At 40.9% G+C, this 12,074-nt stretch overlaps 1 protein-coding gene across 1 annotated transcript; it reads left to right on the top strand.

Annotated features, from left to right (window-relative positions):
• Positions 1-1,379: 1,379 nt before the first annotated feature.
• On the top strand, positions 1,380-11,822 carry LOC139307196 (histone-lysine N-methyltransferase SMYD3-like; the record flags this gene model as incomplete). The annotated part of the gene is made up of 6 exons (XM_070931057.1): positions 1,380-1,490; positions 2,104-2,214; positions 3,873-3,960; positions 4,345-4,519; positions 11,115-11,223; positions 11,508-11,822. Coding segments are annotated over 6 exons (711 nt in total), but the record flags the coding sequence as incomplete, so codon positions are not given.
• Between the last annotated feature and the right edge of the window lie 252 nt (positions 11,823-12,074).

The following is a 12,074-nucleotide window of genomic DNA, read 5'->3' as shown; positions in this document are numbered from 1 at the left end:
CCGAGCTAAAACTGCTGCAGTCTAACACTACAGTCCTGCTATAAATCCTCCCTGCATGAAGGTTATAATGTTCAGTTTGTGCTGAAACTGTTTTAGAGAGGCGTTGATTAAATTATGATAATTTTGTGGCTGCAGTTTGTGGTGCTGTTGAACTAAGTTTTACAGTGTAGTACTACTTGTTAGGTCATGTTGTGCCAGCAGGGATATATAAATATTTTAGCCAATAACAACCAGAATTCGATAAATGAAATCTCCTGTACAGATATTTCCAATACTTTACACTTTTTTCCTCCTTGTGTTGCAGCACATCCTGCCCCAACAGTTGTCTTATGCCATTATGATCATTGTCTCAAAATGCTGTTTCATTATGGTTTAAATAAAACCCACTAAGGTAATGCTGGTAATATTAAACTTCAGGGAAAAAAGCCCTCCATGCATTCAATCAAAGTGTAAATAAAAATAAAAAACAATCACGTTTGACATCAGTGTTTTGATGCTGACACTGTCAGTCAGCGTGTGTGTGGATGAGTAGGAGGATTGGTTGTTTCTATAATAAATTTGGGGAAATGAGTCAAAAGCCTTTGTTGTGACAGAAGTGGAGTACCCATCGTTTCCTGATTTATTTGTGTATGTGTGTCTGAGAGAGAGAGAGAGAGAGAGAGAGAGAGAGGCCGACAGAAAGAAATGAAGAGTGACATTTGTTATGACAGAAGCGGAGTTCTCATTTTGTCATACTGTGCAGGGAATTATCTGTGTTTGTGTGTGTCCACGTGTGTGTAACTTTTTGTCTCAGCGTTTGGCTCATTGGAGCGCTCGGTCTTAACTTACAGGTGCTGGATTCTCATGATGAGAAGTCAGGTGATATTCAGCACCTTGGATACAGGGCTTGAAGAAACACACTGAACTGGCTGATGGATGGTAATCTTGAGGGAGATGTGTCACTCAAATGAATATGTTTGTACAAATTTCCATTTCAGTCATTGGTCTCAGTGATTTGACTAAACAGTTGGACAGTTGGTGGCTCAGCAGGATGAGGCTCTAGCTGTGTCACGAGTTAAAATTTGTCTCAACCTCTATCATGCTTATTCTGTCTTCGTCACTTACTCAGTGTGCAGCAGATGTACTGTGATAAAGAAGGGAACACTGGAAAAAGATGAGAAGTTCTTTAAAGAGAGAGCTGCCAGTTTACAGAGACTCACACACATACACACCAGATTTGCCTGGATAGGTTTGAAATGTCTCTCTCTCTTCGTTCACCTTCCCTTCCCTCCTCATCTTATCTCCTCTCTCTCTCTCTCTCTCTCTCTCTCTCTCTGTCTCTCTCTCTCTCTCTCTCGCTATCATCATCATCATCATCATCATCATCATCTTGTTTGCTCTCTCCAAGTTTATCGCTGCTAAACCACGACTGTAGGCCAAACTGTGTGATGGTGTTCGAGGGAACAAAACTGCAGCTGAGAGCTGTTCGGGATATCAACCCTGAAGAGGAGGTATGCGCAAGAAAAAAACCCTCACACTCTTCACAACATTAACAATATTAACATGGTTTTATGGACTGGGATGTTGCCTCTGCTTTTATGTTCACATTCTTTATGAGCAATATTTATTGAATGTTTTTTATTTGCTGTTGTTATTGATGGAGGAGCCAATGCCTGAGGTTGTTTTGAGTAATACATAATCTATTTTCCATGGACATCACTGTGGTTATTGTCTGAGTTTTATTGTGTCACTAATAATAAATGTTGATGGAGGCACAATGAACTTAATCCTTGAAAATGATCGCCAAGTGAAATATCACTGCAACACAAGCAGGATGACACCTCCTTGCTTGGCAGTCTTCCCTCATTTTCCATACTTCACCATCTCTCCTGACTATATGTAATGAGATGCATCCATGCCATCTGGATGATACACACACACACACTTTACTCCTACAGTGTCTCTCTCCACCATACTCAATCTACACAATTTAAAATTATTCATCTTTCTGCACTGAACTGCATTTAAGTCTGCTATGTAGTAAAAACAAATACAGAAAAAAGGCAAAATAAAATATAAACAAATAAACTCTGTCTCAAACTAAACGCTTCTCAATGTTTGCAGCTAACTATAAGTTACATCGAGACGTTGTCATTGACTGAAGATAGACGGAGACACCTGGAGGACCAGTACCATTTTACCTGCCACTGCCAGCGATGTGACTCTCAAGACAAAGTAAGAGGAACACAAATTATATCGTCACATTCACTGCTGATCTTTTAGGGTTTCGATTATCTACACAATTGTCATTCATTTCCAAACAAGCATACAAACTACGCCAATGGCTACATGTACTTGTACATAATGATCCAACTCAGGACAATTCTCAGTGTAAGACATTGTTTCTTACAAAAGCATCCCATCAATACACCTGTTTCCCTGTTAGCACAGTCCAGACATGTCTGAAGAGACACCTCTCCAAAGTTACAATATCGGACTTTTAACATAGTACATAAAATATCTTGCCAGAGGTAGAAGCATCACTTGGTAAATTTCTGCTGGCATCACTGACAGGAACCTATGTTTGTACGCGATGAAACAATAGAAGTGACTCAGTGGTATGTCGCAATATAACAAACTCCAATAAAAACTCCTGCAGAGAAGTTTAAAGGGCCTCAAGTACCTTGAGTACTCTACTCATCTTAACTGATCCTCATGGATGACTGCCTCAGCCTATGACTGGGTCCTTGGTGTGTATGTGAACGTAACCCACATTTATTCATCTTTTAACTGCCAAAATTGAAATGTGTAAAACTTGTGGTTTTCACACACATGCATTCTTCCTCTCTGTCTCTCTTTGTCTGTCACACACACACACTCACTCACTCACTCACTCACTCACTCACTCACTCACTCACTCACACTTCAGCCAGGCTGCTGTTGGCTTAGTCATCTGTGCAGAACGTGTTCTGTGTACCCTTTCCTGTCCTCTCCTCCTTTTTCCTCCTTCACCCTCACGTCCTGTCTTATCTCCTGCTGTCCTCCTCTTCCTCTCCGTCACTCTGTCACGCTCCACCTCTTCACACCCCTTTCTCTCTCTCTTTTTCTCTCTCTCTGCCCTTGTCTCCCCCTCTGACCACCTACTGAAAAATGAGAAAAATTATCTTGTCTTTCAGCTGCAGTTTTCTTTTCCATCCATCTTAATCCACTCGATCTTTCTGTTCCAGTATCTCGCTCTCTCTCTCTCTCCTTTTCTTTTTTCTCTTCCTGCACTTCTGCCTCTAGCTTTGTTCTCCATATGCCGTATACAACACTTGGGTCTTACTGTACTGCAATACAGCAGCACTCAAAGATGTGTGTGTGTGTGTGTGCGTGTGTGTGTGTGTGTGTGTGTGTGTGTGTGTGTGAGAGATAAGGCAGGAGAGAGCACTCTGTTTAGTCTCTGGGACAATAGCATTCATTTTATTCAGTTCACCTTTGTTCCTCGTACAACACACACACACACACACTTTCTGTTGTTCCCCCTCTTTCTCTTTAATCCTCATGATGATAATGGCAGTGCTGCTGGGTTGTGACCCAAAGTTGTCATGGCGACAGATGACTGTTGACATCAAACCCAGGAGATTGGTGTTTGTGTGTTGTTTTTGTCTGTCTATGCATATCTGTGTGTATGATGCATATGAAACAGGAAAAAGTGTTTTTATTAATGAAAACATTTCTATAATTTTATTTTTCCAATCTTAGTCAGGTATGTGAAGGCACGTCAACATCTTCACCACTCGTCATAATGGTGCTATGTGCGGTCATGTATGTACGAGAGTGTGTTTGTTCAGACATTAATGTCTACTCAGTCGGTGTTGATGTTCAGGTGGTCTTTCTGCTGTCTCTCCCAGGACGGACTCATGCTGTCAGGGGAAGAATCAACATGGCGCCTGCTGAAGGAGGCTCTTCCCAGACTAGAGGGACTGAAAGCAGAGTCGGGTATCCTTTACCTCCGAGATCCACTACAGCCAGTGCACACCAAGCATCATCCATCAGCTACTGTATTGTGTGATGATGACTGAATAAGCAGAGACCTCTTCACTGTGATGTGACTGATAGACATTTCAGAGATTCGGGTGATTCTTGATGTTTGACATGTTTTTATCCCAATAGACTTCTTTGAAATAATGAGAACTCACGGTTTTACTGCTGGATTGAATGTAGCCTCCCAAACATATAAATGCATGAGTCAACAGTAACAGTTAGGTGGTTTAAGTTAAAAAAGACAAAGCTGTCCTCATAAATACTTAACATTTCCCTGAGCAGCTTTAATTTTCACATTGTTTGGGGCGTCCAGTATATTTTCCTTAAGTGACCCTCCAGATTGGCAAACACTGCTAGAGAGCTGTAGTCACCTGTTATCAACAGCTGGTGGTGACGTGCCTGATGAAAACCTGTATAAGCTCAGGATGACAGACATGGCTCTGGATGCCTCCATTCACCTGGGACACTGGGACGTAGCTGTGGGACATGGGGAGAAAACACTTCCAGTTTACAAGTGAGTCACTGTGTGTGTGTGTGTGTGTGTGTGTGTGTGTGTGTGCGTGTGTGTGTGTGTGTGTGTCTAAGGTAGGACATTGCTGTATGGGGAAAACTAAGGGACTTTCTGATTCTAGTATGGAACACAAAATGAGGAAAAGGAGAAGAGTAACTCGTCCAGAGTGCATCCAGATTGCAACTTGTTAAGGCAGACTTGCACAACTCAAAGTTTTCACTTCAAAGATTTGGACTGCTGCTCAACCCTGATGCTTTCTTAGTCGTCTCAAGGCTTCCAGGCGGCACTTTGTGTTATTTTAGGACAAGCTCTATCATTTTTTAACACTCTGAAAGAGAGGAGGAGATTCTCAGGCAGGTTACCCTGTGTATATCATAGTGATCTATGATGCATCCTTTGCTCTTTTTTGCGGTTGAACTGTAGAATGAGCACTGAAAGCAGTGAGAAAGTGTTGAAAGACTCGACTCTGAGGAGATTTCACAATGTGCCGAATCTGACTCTTTGACCTGATAAAGGAGACAAGGATTTCCTTCTGTTTTCCCTGTGGAGATGAAATAAAGCTCAACAGGTTGGTTTAGAAAGTTAGTATAAAGAAGACATGAAAGAGGGAAAACACTGAAAGAAAATTTCTTGGTTTATCATTGTAATCACTGTTGGCTGAGAGAGCTCAACGCATTGCAACTTCAGAAATTACAGGCAAATGTGCAAAACACAAGCAAATAAGGATCAGTAAGCTGGTTTTTGGAAAACCTTCAAATTGAACTTTATTCTTTAGCCAGCTGCCCAGCTAAATGTCTTCTAATCTCCAGATGAAATGTACTATCTTGGCTGGCAAGCCAACAGTTTGTTTTGCCAGCATTAATTTAAGTTTATACCTGAAATATTTAGAATTTAAAAGTACAAGAATTGATCATGATTGGGCAAGAAAGGAATGAAAGAGAAGGTGGTGACGTTACAAAGAGAGCAGATGTATAAATGAAGAGAAGAGTACGTACGTAGTGCGCAGCAAAGAGAAAAGTACAAAGAAATAGAAGATCTGTTCTCCTAATAAAGGGGGAAATAACTGAAATAAAGCGATTGTGGACTTTTAATAAGTCCAAAGATTTAGTTTGATCTACATTTCAGATTACGGTAAATTGCATCAACAGTTTTAATTTGCTTCTGGGTAAGGACCTCCAGCCCTCACACACCCTTACCTCCTGTGTGTGTGTGTGTGTGTGTGTGTGTGTGTGTGTGTGTGTGTGTGTGTGTGTGTGTGTGTGTGTGTGTGTGTGTGTGTGTGTGTGTGTGTGTGTGTGTGTGTGTGTGTGAGTGACAAATCGATCTTGTGTGAAGGGCAGAGCTGTAGCGGCAGAGCCGTGCTCTCACACACACACAACAACATATCCACAGGAGAGAAACAGTAATACAGCCTATCAATAAATAAGCAGACACAGAGCAGCAGAAAGAGAGAGATGGTGATGAGGAGAAAAGGACGGAGAGATCGGTGTCAGCTGAAAGAAACTGAGAAAAATGTGTCTCAAGGAGGCAGAGGAGAAACCAAAGTGAGGGATGGTTGTGGGAGTTTTAGGGAGAGAGAACAGAGAGAGGGGTCAGGTGAGGGTGGAAGTGTAAGAGGGGACGTAAGCAGATGAGAAATGACAAATGAGTGAAGGGCAGAGGAGTACAACCCGGGAGAGAGAAGAGGAGGGAAGAATAGTTGGTAAAAATGAAGGATCTCAGGACAGAATCTCAAGGAAGAGGTGGAGAGTGGGGTAAAATAGGGAAACAGAAAAAAGTGAGGTATAAAATGAGGAAAATGGACAAAAAGAGATCTAGAGGAATGCACTGGGGAGACAACGATGAAAGAAAAAGAAAGAGGGGAAGAGAAAGGCATTCAGGAGAGAAATGAGAGAGAGAGTGGGAGGAGGATCTTCCATATTCATCTCCTATCTTCCTCTGGGCTCTTCAGATGGCAGGGAAGAAAGATAGCTGCAGGAGCTCTCTGTCTCCATCTTTCCCCTGTCCTTCCCCTCATTCTGTATTCCTTTCTTCTCTCACTCTCTCTGCAGGTCTTTTTTCAGTTTTTCTATTCAGTTTGTGATGTATAGAGAGGGTTTTTCCCTGCGCTTGTGTGCAGATAATGCACACCTGCTGCAGGCTGTACACACCAGGCTTATTGAATGTCTCCATGCTGCACATAGTTTACTGCTCTCGACATGCTCTCACACACACACATTCATGAATACGTGAATGCACATAAAGTAAAGCTCCAGACTGAAAAACTCTTAACAGCTATTTTGATTTACGTTGTCTCTCTAGATGTATTTTGCTGCTTAATATTGTTTTTTTTAAATGTGACATCCCATTGAGATTTGCAGCACTAATAGAGAGCTAAAACTTTCTCAGCAATGCACAGCTTCATTATTTTCTGGTTTTTGGTCCCTCGGAAAAAAAACCGACAAGGACTTCTCTCTCTAGATGCACCCTTTTTGCAATAACATTCAGCATTTTTATAGAGAGAAATCTCTCACACAAGATTTCTGCATCGACAGTGGCCTCGGTAGACCAGTGAAGTGCACCCACGTTGTCAGTCTTCATGGATCTGTTGGTGGGAGCATGTGAAATATAAAATCTTTTAAAACCATCACAGCACTTTTCTTTCCATTCTCTGACTGAAGGAGAAGAAGACACGTTGAGTAAAAGAAGGTATACAAAATAATACTTACCAACCCGTCACAAAATAGTTCCTGTTTGAAAACCACAAACTGATGAGCAACGTAAGTGCATGTAGTGTGAGAGTTTTACATAACTCATGTGAAAGAGCACCCCGGGGTGTCCTAATGTTTGGATGCACTGTGAAAATAAATATATAAATATATATCAGTGTGGTTCCACACCGGTGGGTCAGGACCTGCCAAGGGGTTGCATGATAAATATAAGAGGTCGCAAGATCATTAACAAGTTAGGAAAGAAATTGAAGAAATTTGCACACAAAATACAATTAAGCAGAATACTCACAGCTAATCTTTCCTCCACGTTTCCGTTCTCCTTCTTCGGTTCTCTACTTAGGAAGATAATCCATGTTTCCCACTCACTAACAGCAGGCCGTGCATCTTTTGTTCCAAACAAGAGCCTCATTAGTTCCACTGCATTTGCCTGGAAATGCTACACTTTTCCACAACTATTAATTTCTCCTTCTTGCCCCTTCTCTTACTCATAGCCGAGAGCTATGGCTTTCTAACTAGCTGCATACGGCAAGACCGTATTTCCCTTCAATTTACTCTCCCGGGGAAAAAAAGGACGGGAGAATTCAGGAGACAGCAAGCTAATGAAATTATTTTAATTGCTGTGTGGTTCTATATGCAAAGAGGAAATATAATTGGAGTTTGGTGTTGATGTGTGTGTTTGCATGTCATGGCAGCTTGAATCACTGGCTTGGTAATTAAATCAATATTGTAACTTGTTATTATTCATGGAGGACTAATGCTGTTGGTTTAGTCTTTGAACTTCCTGTTTAATGATTCAATTTCAACCACAGGATTGGGGACCACCTCTGTAATTGGTAGACTTGCCAGTTAGTAGCTCAGTTAGGCTTGAAGGTATGAACAAATGGGCTGTAAGCATTGTAAGTGAGAAGTCAGCTGGAAAATTATCAAAGAAGCTATAGAGCTTTAAATCACTCTGGCTGTTCATTAACTTTGATTTCACTCGCTAACAGATTTTCCTTTTGAATCAAAACCTTTTAGTTGATTAAAATTGCTGTTTTCAGTCCATAAAGAAATAATTAAGATGAATGTTCTGTTATTAGCAGATGCAGTGCAGTTTCTATTTATTTTTACTTTCTATCTATTTATGTGATAGCATATTGACCCTGTTGTGGTTTGTTTAAATCTGGCAAATACACCAGGAGTGGGAAGTGGATTCACACTGACCTTATCTTTGTGTGCATGTGTAACCACAGCTTACATACATGCACACTCATACATTAAAGCCGGTGTGCATGTGTGTATTCATTTGTCTGTGTTTACTTACAGCTGTTTTTGTTTGTGTGTGTCAGAGAGAGAGAGAGAGAGAGAGAGAGAGAGAGAGCCACAAGAAATGTAAATGGAGTGGGGTTTGTGTCTCAGTGTGCTTTGTCAGCGAGCATTTGAATGCCGTCTTACAGTAGTTATATAAAATAAAGATAACATTTTGCATGTGTAATCAAGAGAAAACAGAGAGAGAGGAGAGGAATGAATGGAGCGCAGCAGAGGAGAGAAGGAACCAACCGACCGACCGACATCACCAATTTTAATCCCTGCAGCTAGCGGGGCAAAAAGCACAAATATAAACAGGAAGGAGCAGAGCAAAGGAGATGTGAAATAGGGAAAGGAAGGAGAGATTAGAGGAGGGGGTGGAGAAGAAAAGAGGATAAATGACAAGTAGAGTCGGGTAAATGAGTGTTTTGAGAACTCCAGTGTTAACCAACAACAAAGCTGCTTCCTAAAGGTCCCTGGTGTGTATTTATCTTTAGAGGACAGGGAATGTCCCAGTTCTGTGTTTGTGTGTGAACTGTCTCTTGAAAGCATGTATGTTTATACATGTATGTGGGGTGTACTGTCTCTACAAAGGTCATTAACCGTCAGTGTGTATCATTAAGCATCAATGCGTATCATTAAGCATCAATGCGTATCCATTTGTATGCACACATGCAAATACAAATCCATTTGTCACACAATTATTTGCATTTTAGATGAACAAAGTGGCTAAATAGATTAAAAACAGATCATATGGAAATGTTTTCCACTGTGCGTGTGCCTGTGTCCGTGAGGGCTGTGGGAGTCTCTTAATGTCAAAATCATTGATCAGGCTGATCAGAACTCTGGCTCTGTCACCATGGATACACATTACTGATCAAAACCTTGGCATCAAAAGATGTCAGGCAGCACTCACTCTTTCTGTGTATTTTTCACTGAGGTGACAGAGTGCACACATACAGATCCACTGTGTACGTGCTTGTCAGTACACTACAGTCGTGTGTGTGTATATATAAATATATACAGTATGCGTTTGTGTGTCTGTGTCTTTCTACATGTTGGTTTTGTGCATGTATCATGGGAATATGTGCAGTGTTAGTTGTGCTTGTCTGTCTGTGTGTTAAAGTAGTGAAACTGGAATGAAAAGTAATAAAATGAAAGGGCTACGATGGCAAATAATGTAGAGGAGTGGGAACTCAGACACAAACATGCAAAACGCACAAACATGCAGACACACCCACACAGGCAGGTATATTCAGACAACAGAAACAGAGACATGCATAATGCACACCTGCACATACTTGAATAATCTCTTTTTTCTTTTCCTCTTTCTCACCCACTCCTGCTTGTATATGCATCACACTTTTATACAGACACAGACTGGCAGAGCATATTTTATTTGTCTTGTCCGTTTAATCATCTGTCTTGTTGTCTGCTGTCCATGCTGTGAATGTAAGAGGAGTGCCTCAGGCCTCACAGTGACAGAGAGCAAACTGGCAAATTAAAGTGATTAAGTTAAAGTACATATTTTTCACATTGTTGCCACTAGTGTACACTTCCATTTAAAAGTGATCGAAGTTCATCATGTAATGAATAGTTTGCTTTAACTGGCTTTTTGTGGCTGCCTATTATGGTTAAAGATGTCAACAGTTACTTACGTATGCACGGTTTCAAATTCTTCAGTCAGATGCATTCCTTGTAAAGCTGCACAGAATAAAATCCTCATTGCCGATCCTCATTCCAAAATGTCATCTCGTCATTTTTGTGTCATGTGGAGTTCAAGGACAGTGCCTGTGGTGGTTCCCATGTTTAAAGAAATTGGACCAGAGAATGTGCTACAATTACTGGGGCATCACACTGCTGAGCTTCCTTGGGAAAGCTTATGCCGCTGAGGTGCTAGAAAGGAGATTGAGGACAACTGTCAAACTTCAAATTCATGAGGAGTAATGTGGAATATGTACTGGTCATGCAACACAGGACCAGCTCTTTACTCTTGCAAGGAGACCAGAGGGGTGACGGGAGTTTGGATGTATATGTTTTTTTATCGTGTTCCTCTGGGTGTCTCGTTGGGCGGTACTATGGGAATATGAGGTGACAGGACTGTTGGTAGAAGCCATCCAGCTGTGTATAACCAGAAGGAGAGCTGCCTCTGCATAAGTCATGGATCTTCCAGGAGGAGCTGGAAAACGGGGCTGGGGTAATGGATGTCTGGGCAATATGCTTAGCCTGCTGACTCCCCTTGACCTGGGCCTGGATAAGTGGCCGGAAATCAATGGGTCAATTGGTAGATTAGCAAGTTATGAAGACACTCATACAGTCGTTTATGATTTATAAGTCTCTGCTTGGTCATTTTCAGATAAGATGAAGTATTAATGCCTCCTCTTTGAGCTTAGATAAAAATAGTAATTTAAGTAACAGTATAAAGCATTTTTCAGCAAATTCACATGTGGGATACCAGAAGAATAACTGCATAAAAGGAGTAAAAACAATAATATTTAGATACATTGATTGAGAGATATGTGTTAGTAAATCTATTAACCAACAGAAGACCCACGTCTCTCCCTCTGTTTTCATCTTCTCTTTGTCTCTCCTTTCTAAAGACAATACTACCCTGATCCCCATCCGGTCCATGGAGTCCAGCTGATGAGAGTTGGAAAGCTGCAACATTACCTGGAACATATTGAGGACGCTTTGGACACATTCAAACAGGTGTGAGGGCTGAAATACTGACAATAGTTTGTACAGCGATGGTCTTATTTTCATTATTTTGTCCATCATTCCTATCAGTTATAACATTTTATTCACAAGTCAATTGCAGCGGTTTGGAGACATTAGCTACATTAAAATAATTACAAACGTTTCCTTTTTAAACATGTTTTGCAGAGTTACATCCGTTCAACTACAGTGTACTCAGCACAGTCCCACGTTGTTCCAGCGATAGCAGGAATGACATCTGAGACACACTGTAAACATGTTCATCTCTCCTTTCCCAGGCCTATCAAATCATAAAGCCGACCCACGGTGACGATCACCCCATGACTGCCGATCTATTGATGAAGATGGAAGAATGTCGCACTGAGATGGTTCAACGATCAACCAGCAGCCACTGAGACACAGCCACATAAACAAAACGCTACCTGACTCTTGTCCATGTAATTTACTGGACTAATTTCACTTTCTCTCCTAATTTCTTAAAGTCTTAATATTATTAGTTAATATTCATCAATCCCAATCATCTGATTTGTAGTATGAACAAAAAGTGGAGAAATGTTACCTACTGTAAATTACATCTGGTGAATGTCATAAATTAAAATGAGTATATCTACAGCCTGGTTTTTAATTGTCTCACGTAGTTTATCAGGAATTGTCTTGGTTAAATTGTTTTGATGTTTTTCATGTTGTAAAAGCTGAATGAAATTGCTTAATGTTTGTTATACCCAGTTAAACAAGACAAACGTCTACAGCAATGCTAGCACCTCTGTGAAGCTGCACTTAAGCCCGATGGTTATAAGCAGTTATAATGTTTACTATGTTCACAATCGCATATTGTCACATGATAT

This window comes from Enoplosus armatus, unplaced genomic scaffold (assembly GCF_043641665.1).
Source record: "Enoplosus armatus isolate fEnoArm2 unplaced genomic scaffold, fEnoArm2.hap1 Scaffold_104, whole genome shotgun sequence".
Classification (NCBI taxonomy): Eukaryota; Metazoa; Chordata; class Actinopteri; order Centrarchiformes; family Enoplosidae; genus Enoplosus; species Enoplosus armatus.
Note: the sequence above shows the minus strand (reverse complement) of the source record. Positions and strands in the feature narration are given on the sequence as shown.